This window comes from Apium graveolens, chromosome 8 (assembly GCF_009905375.1).
Source record: "Apium graveolens cultivar Ventura chromosome 8, ASM990537v1, whole genome shotgun sequence".
NCBI lineage: Eukaryota > Viridiplantae > Streptophyta > Magnoliopsida > Apiales > Apiaceae > Apium > Apium graveolens.
This window is the reverse complement of record NC_133654.1, coordinates 266,412,459-266,422,458: the sequence shown is the minus strand read 5'-3', so window position 1 is coordinate 266,422,458 and position 10,000 is coordinate 266,412,459. Positions and strand designations below refer to the sequence as shown.

Sequence of the window (10,000 nt, the reverse complement as noted above, 5' to 3'; positions counted from 1 at the left end):
ACAAAGAAGATTGGCAGTACAAATCAAATCTACAACGAATTCAATTTCAGAATCTCGAATTCACTTCGAGAGTACTAAAATTTTAAGGCAGAAACATAGAATTAATAATACTAATACCATTGATACAAGTTGCCATCTCAATTTAAAGATACAAGTAACTTAACTGACTTTGAAGCAAGTAAAATTGTTACTATAACTTAAAATTTCTCAATTTTCAAAATTTCTACTCTATTTTGATTTAATTTCTTCTAAATTATAATTTTTCAGCTTCAACTTTCGTCCATTGCCTCATCCGCACCACCACCACCGTTTCCATTAGCGACATTATCGCCTTCTCCGTCGTGATCATCCTCCCACCTTTCGGTAGGGGTACACTCGGATTTATGTCGTGTCCTCCAATCGAGCGCCTGACACGCTCGTGAACAATAATTCACTTTACCGCAAACCGAACACCTCCGAAACTCATGCCTTCTCGACTCGGGTCGACCACACCCCGAATGCGAACACAAACGGAGCCCCGGACCCGGACTCTTACCTCCGAACCAATCAGTCAAAAACTGATTAGCCGGCTGAGGAGCCGACTCCGGGACATTACAGCCAAAATCACTAAGCAACGGACAATTCGAACATCCAGCTAAATTAACATGGCGATGATTCGGGAGTGGGTTCCACACGAGCCATGAGCTGGAAGTAAGAGCCTCTGGAGCCGTGTTTAAAACCGCGGCTAGCTCACGAGCATTGGCTTGGACTAAGAAGCGGCGCCCTTCTGTTACGTTTTGGCGCACGCCGTATCCGTCTTGGAGACAATGGCCTAGTTCACGTAACGCATCGACGTGGCCTAAAAAGGCCGCGCGAGCGCACAGAGCCACCCCGGCTCGAAGATCCTTGTCGGTCTTCGAGCCACCGCTACCATTGAATTGGATCACAGCGAGTGCGTAGAGTGCGGGTGCGTGTAACTTAATCGCGGCTTTCGCTAGCAGTGATGCGCCCGTCCCTCGGGCGTTTAGACAATAAAACCGAATCTGTTTAAAAAAAAAATCAATTAAATCATTTCTTTCATTTCACTTCCACATACATAATTTAAATTTATAGATCGAGAATTCGATTTTTCGTAAAAAAATGCGGGCCGTGAGTATTTAAATTTTATACAACGTAACGGAAAAATATATGAACATACTTACCATGCCGAGAGTGTAACAAGCTTCCACATTTCCAGCCTCGGCGCATTTTTTAAAAAACCGGTGAGTCGATTCCGACCACCGGCAAGCTTTAACGGCGAACACTTTCGGAGAAGCTTTCGCAAGCACCATTGAACGCAGTCCTAAATCATTCAATCTCTTACATCTGTTATACACACAGAGAACTTATTAAATTCGATGCTACATTTATATGAATTCAAAAAAATAAAACAAAAAAAAAATCACGAAATAAAAATACGATTTATGAAATAAATCTTACGAGACTAAAACACGGCCGTAATCAGCGGGACAAGAAGCGGAGGAGCAGAGTTTAGAAAGAATAGTCAGAACAAGATCATCAGGTAGATTATCTAAATAATCAATTTTCTTGTGACGTTTCCGGCAAGTCTCCGGCGTAAGATCACCGGAAAAGTCTCTGAGTCTCTTTGCAACACTTTTTTCCGACCTCATATTATTCAGTCTAGGATAACACAATCCTCTCCTTGTTCTCATGTTTTCTTGTGAATAATAATCAAAATGTAAATGCGTGACTATATTTTATATATGTACTATGTAACTACACGTAGTCACGTACATGTAAGATGCGTATGTGGCTGTTTGAGAATGGAGATGAGAAATATGAGATGTCGTTGAAGATAAGGCGAAGTCAAAAATGAAATCTGGAGGGGGTTTAAATAAGGAGAGGAGATTAGAACAACAAGGAGATAAAGGAGAGTGTTGAGTTTATATAGCCCTAGTTTGTTTACTTATTTACTACAATGTCCTTTGTACTTGTTTTTAATTTGTACTTGGTCAAATTACGCTGACCAGATCCTCCCGTCCGTCCGTCCCTCCACGACGGTTTTTTCTTCTTTCTGTTTTGGAGTATGTCGTGCCGTTGGTTCCGTTTTACGAAAATGCGACACGAAAATGAAATAAATCGCGATAGTCGTTATTAACTTTCATTTATAAATAATCCGGCATGATTATAAATAAAATTATTATATTTTTTGTCCAAAAAGTACAAAATTGAAAAAATTGACGAATAATGAGTTTGGTTAACGAAAATTAACTTGTGTATCAAAATATTATCATGTAGGGATAATGCATGGTTTATGTAAATATTTGAATTTCATTGTTGGTGATCATTGTTACAGAAATCGGTTAATTTTTCAAAAATCGCCGATAAATTTCTCAAAAATATTCGTCTGTTTTACCGACTCCCGATAAATTGTCGATAAATTATTTAATTTTTTTTAAAAATTGTCTGATAAATCACAAATCAGTACTCCAACCGAATAATTACCATTTCTGAAATCTGTAACTATGACAGTGATTTACAATAAAAATATCGGTCTTTCTAATGTGTGCCTTTGGCACACAATAAACACCAACTTCCATGAGTTTGGTATATTTTTATTGGTGGAGTTGTTGTAAATGCAGGTGAGTCCATTAATATTTATAATTAGAGTACCAATCAAAATGCACCAAAATCATAAAAGTTAATGTTCATTGTGTGCCCTTGGGCACACATTAGAAAACCTGTAAAAACATATCAATGATCTATTAGACGGTTAAATGTAAATTTACTGAGTGACTTTTTATGGTGAGTGTGAGGAACACGCGCGGGAGGAGAGAGTGGGAGGTGTTGCAGGGGATGTTAGAAAATCAGGTACCGAGTTTTGGGGCAAAGTTGATGACTCACTTCACTTGAGGTTGAAAGAGGGTGAGTCAGCAGTAACAGATAATTCAGTTACTTTTTGTTTGTTTTTTTACTTGCCTATTTCTGTTTTTATTATAACTCTTTGCCGCACTTTATTTTGTCTGTATTCAGCTATTGGCAGTTTGACATTTTACGTATATATGGAGATAAAATATAAAATGATTATGAGAATATAAAAGATTCATGTGCCTACTTCACCCTAGGATTTGTAACGTATATTTATTTTCTTATTTTCTTATTTTTTGCTAAAATATAATGAATTATTTAGCAAAAGAAATAATTGAGAACATATTTATGATGTGGCTAATACCTGGCGTAATTAATTTATGAGCGTATATTTATGCAAATTGGATCTCATAATATTTTAAAAAAAATTGTAATCTACTATTTGACATGTTAATATTTGGGTAAAAAATTTGGAAAACCTAAAATTCTCATTTAAAAATGATGGATAATTTATCAACATTCAAATTTATTAGTTTAATTTTTAAAAAAGGTCTCTCTAGGGAACTTATAAATTTAACTTGAAATAACATTTTTGCATATAAAAATAAAATGCATATAATTTTGAACTTGATAATGCTTACGTATCCTATATATAATATATTCCCATAGTTTTCTCAAATAATAAAAAACAAAGCATGTTTTTAATTTGTGGAATGGGATTTTTATATATCCACGAGAGATTCAACTCATTTACTTAAAAATAATCGGTAACTTATCAAAATTCAGAAACTGAGAACGATTTTGAGAATTTTAATATTTTATTTTTTAATTTTAGGTCGAGACTCGGGAGACATAGGAGCAAAATCTTATAACAAACTAATTAGTGTTCGATTATATTAAGTACATGAATGAAAAATAGTAGTACTCCCTCTGTCCCCATTGAATTCTATATATTATTTTTTGTTACGTTTTTCAATACTTCTTTAAAACATAACTTTTTAATATTTTTTAAAAATTTCTTTTTTCTAAATAAAAATTTTATGTTCAAACTTTTATTCAAAAAAAGAAAATTTAAAAAAACATTACGAAACTATAATTTATAGAAGTCTCGAAATACGTGCAAACAGTACACATATACAACCAACCGAGTGGGACGGAGGCAGGAGTACTCATTACATGCAACATGCAAAGGTTAGCAAATCAAATCAATATTTATGCGTGTAAAGCATAATATTATCATAAATTTAGTGTATTTAATCTCGCATGGCATGGACGGATGACATGAAACTTCACAACTTGAAGTTGTTTGATAATGAAACTATAACTTTTTTTTTTTCTAAATGAAACTAAATACTTATCAACAAACAACGTCGCTTATGGCACGTAAATTCGCCGGCCTTGGACCCCGTCGCCGTAGAATTTAATTTAATTTTCATCACGTCAATTTTTAGTGAAGTGGTTGATATCATGATAGCAGTCCAGTCCATCTTAACAAGATTAAACAATTAATTTTTAGACAACTGTTATATAACTATTGAAAAAAATATCATAAAAATCTTGTTTTGTTGAGAAAAAAAATCCCTTTTTGCATTAATAAGAAATTTTATTTTTCATCAATTGTTTTAATTTTTTAAATTAGGATTTCAAAACAATCGGTCTAACGAAAAATAATTACTAATTTCAAAATCAAAGTCGAGATTTGAAAAAAGGGGTTTTTTGAAAAATACCCAAGTCTAAAAACACTTTTGCAAAAATACTGTTACTTTTTTTAAAAATTTGCAAAAATACTTTTTAAGTTGTAAAAATACTATTTTTCAAAAAAAAAATTGCAAAAATACGGTTTTTTGGCAACTGCAATCAACTGCACGAAACTTTTGACGAGTTTCTGCAACTACATGCAACCTTAAATCAACCAAAAAAACTTTATTCAACTAGTTGCATTTCTGATTATTTTTGGTTGATTCCGTATTTTTTCAAAAAAAATCAGAATATAGTAAAATCGCAAAAAACTTAGAAAAAATTAGTATTTTTAGTAAATTCTCAAAAAATAATAGTCTATTCAAATTTTCAGTTTAACCGAAATTCCAGGCTAAGTACGTCGATTTGGTTGCGCTATGCTCTGATTAATTAGCCCACCAAACATCAAGAAATATGGAATCAGCATGCTTGTATGCGTCTGCAGTATATAATGCGTGTTTAGAAGAAGACTAGAGATTAGATTAATTAGTAATTAGGTTTTGATGCAGACTAAACTCGATTATTTATGTATTACTGATTGTGCTATAATAGTGTCGTAGGAAACAACAGATAATAACACTGCTAAGCCACTTTTTTAATTGAACAATGATCGTGATTCGATAGAATGTGTCGTAGAGGCACCTATCGTACTCACTCTCTACCTCGGTCGGCAACTGTAAGCAAAACATGATAACGACATTAATTAAATTTTAATTAATCTAGATGTTAATTAACATTAGAGTATGTTGACTACAGTCTAGTATATATATAGAATATAATAGTATTTTACTATTATATATACAGTAGAAAGTAGAAACCTTGACAAATAAATGAATAGTTTTGGGATTGAAAACTTTTAGGGATTTCTTCATAAATGTCAAAGTTTTATAAATATTTTGTAACAGTATTATTATTTTTTAAAAATATTTGTAAAAATACGTGCAACTATTTTTGCTATCGTCTTTGCAACTTGGAATTACTAAAATTTTGAAAAAGTATGTTTTGTAAATTGCAACGATGTTTACAAGCTAAAATAAAACATAAAATCCAAGCATAAATGCAAATATTTTCAGGGTAAAATAGTATTTTCGAATTTTTTTTCAGAAGTTGATAAAATCGCAAATGATTTTATAAAAAAAATTATATTTTTGGTAAATTTCCCAAAATAATATAAGTTGTGTTTTTAATTTTGAAATTTATCTGCGAGATTTTTCATTTATTAAATATTTATGTATCGAGATTATGATGTATTACTCGTTAGAATAATGATGTTCTGTTTCGTTATTAAATAATAAATAGAAAATTGCTCAATAAAATCTTTTAATGATTTTTTTTTTGAAAAAAAGACAGATTCTAGAAGACCATATAGAAATCAACATAAATAAAGAGAGAGTGCATATATAGGAAAACCTTTTCCCAAGAACGAGAAAGCATTTTTGTCCTTTTAATAAAATAAAATATACTACTTGCATTATGAGAACTGTGTTTGCCATTGAATAATAATATTAAAAAAAAGTCATGAATAATTTAAATTAGGGTTAACGAGGCGGATTCATTATGGTAACCCTTTTGTTTGTTCGAAGGAGCACAACTCTCGTACGTTGATCTTGAATGCTTATGTGAATGGAGTGATGGACGCACGTCTAATTGTTTTAAATCTTTATATCTTTATATAACAATAAAAGAAGAATCGATGAAATATGTTATAATATAAATAGTTTGAAGGTTAAGGACAAAATTTTGTTAGTGACCTATCATATTCGAATAAATTATCGCACTCCGTAAAAAAATTTATGTGTAATATTCATTTATAATTGAGCGAGATTCATCAAAATTGTACTACGTCTAAAGAATCTTCATTAATAAGATATTATAAATTTCATTTGTAATTGAGCGAGATTCATCAAATAATGTTAAATGCATATACTAACATATATACAATGTATATATCAAGACTTAACCTTTCTTTATTAGGTTCTTAATTTTTATTTTATTTTTTTAATAAAATTGTACTTGCATTCAAATAATAAAATCCAAATCTAATACATATGAGAAAAAAACTAGGAGGAGTATTTATCCACTCTCCTACATTTGGCATAAAATATGAGTATTGTATTAACATGAGACGCCGTATTCGCAGATCGATAAACGAAATCACCTTATTAATTAGCTTAATTAGTTGAACAGGTACACATAGAACTGATTAGGTTAAAGTCTCGACTGAACTTGTTAAATAAAATTAGTAACTTTTTTCTCCTTCCCTTTATAATTAAAAAAGGGTTTAAATACCCCTTTTATCATGAAAATTCTGTAAATATTCCATTCTAAAAATATCAAGTTTTAAATATTTGATTTTTTGGCATTATACACATGAATTCGAAATATTTGAAAATTCTGATTCCGACCCTGTTAATCTTCCACGAGTGACTTAAAATTACTTCAATCAATATACAATACTATGTATGCGTGAGAGAATGGTAATGTAGTAAAAATGAGAAAGATCTTGTTAATGACTCAAGGCTAGAAAAGCATGGGGAGCAATCTGAAATTGGAATTTGGGGGTGGTAATGGTATCAATTAATCTAAAATGTCCGAGATACCTTCTCCGTGTTGGATAAAAGGGGGGAAGAATGAACATTTTCCTTTGCACAAGTAAAGAGACCTCACACTTTCTCAACCTCTCAACCCTTGCTAGCTGTATTGGGTCCCCTTGTTGAGATGTTTTGGGTCCCCTTGTCATCTCCACATTTCTTTCTGGTTGCATATTTGTTGTAAACTAAACCTTAAACCAGGGTTCCTTTACCCTGAGTTGTTTTGGATTTGCGATTCAACGAGATCTCACTCGTGTTGTTATATATTTCGGAAATTGTAACTAATCAGTTGATGTACTAATTTATAATTTATCAGATATTTTTTGAAAATTTGGATGATTTATCGATAATTTATTGAATTTGACCGATTTATTGTCAATTTTTAAAAAAAATAGATCGATTTCTATAACCGAGCATGTGGCACAAGTGGTTGTAAAAATCCCTGATTAATCCACTACAAGGTACGTTAACAATCCGATTTCTGAAATCCGATTAATTGCTATGTATTTTTCTTAATCGATATATTAAAAACAAATTATTCGATATAAAATTTAATTTAAATAACTATCACTTATGTACTATCATAAACATATGTTAATTTATAAATTACTAATAAAGCAAAGGTTTTGAATTAAATATAATTTAAATATTAAAATACATCAATTTTTTTCTCCGATTAATCCCCCATTATTCAACTAATTCTAAATCGGACCTTAATCGATCTCTTCATATTGTAACAACTTATTGTTTAACTGAATTTTGTAACATTTAGCACAACTTATTGTTTGCAGTTTTTAATATATATATTTTTTATATAAGTAAACGAAAAGATTGATGATTAATGATTATCAGTTAAACGAGAAGCAAACAAGTACTAACATAACATGCAAAAGCAATAGCTCTAGTCACTGGCCTAGTTAGCTTTGAAGCAACCATACATGTGATCAAATCAAGTAATGTGTTTGTATCATGACTACTGATGGCAAGTTAATCCAGGTTTAGAGGGAGCAAATTTTGTACATTTAGCAAGTTATCAGTTTTCGAATTCTGTGTGGTAAATTAAGTTTTACTCTATCTTGTACTAACAGCTTTTAACACTCTTTCTTGGAGTACATCTATGGAGTAACTCACATGGCCTGCCTGCATGCCTCATTCTCACACTCATTCAAACTGTCCTCAAGTTAAACTACTAATTATTAACTTGGGAACAATTGTCATTCGTTTATGCGAAAACAACCTCTTTACTCTTGTAATTTACGAAAGGTAAATTTTTTATACATTTTATCATTTCCGAATTTAAGAGGAAAAATAGTTCACCTATATTTTTAAAATAGGTTGACTCGAACGAGCATTTTGAGGAGGTTTCAGAAATCGGAGACGGAAAAACTGGAAAATATTTGTCTAGCATTCGTGTTTATATGGAAATAATCTCTTTACTCTTATAATTTACGAAAGGTAAAATGTCTACACACTGTCTACACACTTTATCATTTTCGAATTTATGAGAAAAATAAGTTCACATATATTTTTAAAATAGGTTGACCCGGACGAGCATTTTGAGGAGGTTCCGGAAATCGGAGACGGAAAAACTTAGAAACACTTGTTTAACATTCCTGTTTATACAAAAATAACCTCTCTACTCTCGTAATTTATCAAAGGTAAAATATTTATACCCTTCATTGTTTTTGAATTTATGATAAAAATCAATTCAAATACATATTCTAAAATAGTAAAATGTATAGGTTAATTCTGACGAGTATTCGGAGGTGGTCCCGGAAATCGGAGATGGACTGATTCAAATATAAATAAATACTCGATTTATAATATATTTTTAAAAAATCAACTGATTACTCGAATTTTAGAATCGTAACCGAGTCGAGTCATGTTCATGTATACATAAAAATTGGTCAATGTGGGACAGTAGAAGATGACGAGGAGGGCTAACAAAACAATGTTGATTTGAAGAATTGGTTTCGTATAAATGCAATTCGAAAGCATAACTTCATCTTAAATTTAGTGTGTTCGTTACGACATATTTGCTAATATACGTGACTCGAGCAAAGAACAAACTCAGAGTGGGGCCCGCAGATTTGTTGGGACGTTTGGAGACAGAAGTGGGTTGTTCCCGAATACCAATGCACGTCTGTTTTGAGAAACAGCCACGTGGAAGTTAATCGTGCTTTATCAGCATCACTGTGATACGTGGAATGAACATGCGGATGCCACGCGAGACTTACAAAAGAGTACGAGTACCTGCATAACGTTCAAGTACAGAAAAAGAAAAAGGGGCTAACTTCCATGGGGATAGTACACTTGTTTACGCTTCTCTTCATATGCGTTTTGGACTCTAGCTCAGTTAATTCTAAATCCGGTTTCTTCCATGTTTATAGGGACCCATAATGTATGAACTTGTTTGAGGAGCAGTTTTTAAGAAATTAATGTTTTACTTTAATGTGAATCATAAAAATGAGTTAGTTTGTGTTAAAGTGAGTGTATCACATGAATGTGTGGTTATGAATGTGTGGTTGTGATAATTTTAAATGATTGCTATAAATGGAAGGTTAATTTTTTTGGCACGTCCAAAAAAGGAAAGTGGCTCATATAAAATGGGACAGAGGGAGTATTATCTTTCATAAACCTATATACATTGAATTTTAATTAAATCTGATATTAAATATCTTGTAACTGCACCAATCATAAAAGATTTATTTCTCATTCCGTTCGAGATTTCGTAAAACAAATACTCATTCTATCTCTCCCATTTATTTACATTTGGGTTGAATATAAAAATTAAGAAAAATGATAAAAGAGTAGAGAAAATTTGA

The 10,000-nt window shown here is 31.7% G+C and overlaps 1 protein-coding gene across 1 annotated transcript; it reads right to left on the bottom strand.

Moving 5' to 3' along the window:
• LOC141679008 (F-box protein At1g67340-like) lies at positions 1-1,876 on the bottom strand. Its single transcript, XM_074485482.1, has 3 exons — positions 1,459-1,876; positions 1,182-1,344; positions 1-1,022 (listed from the first exon to the last, which is right to left on the bottom strand). Exons 1-3 carry the CDS (start codon positions 1,689-1,691, stop codon positions 270-272), a joined length of 1,149 nt encoding a protein of 382 aa, XP_074341583.1. The 5' UTR covers positions 1,692-1,876; the 3' UTR covers positions 1-269.
• Positions 1,877-10,000: the final 8,124 nt, after the last annotated feature.

Excerpts from the sequence above, each read along its gene's own strand:
- LOC141679008 (XM_074485482.1), bottom strand. The coding sequence starts at position 1,691 with ATGAGAACAAGGAGAGGATTGTGTTATCCTAGACTGAATAATATGAGG. Across the intron at positions 1,345-1,458 it reads TACGGCCGTGTTTTAGTCTC|ATGTAAGAGATTGAATGATT; the intron begins GTAAGATTTATT and ends TGTGTATAACAG. Across the intron at positions 1,023-1,181 it reads CTTGTTACACTCTCGGCATG|ATTCGGTTTTATTGTCTAAA; the intron begins GTAAGTATGTTC and ends TTTTTTAAACAG.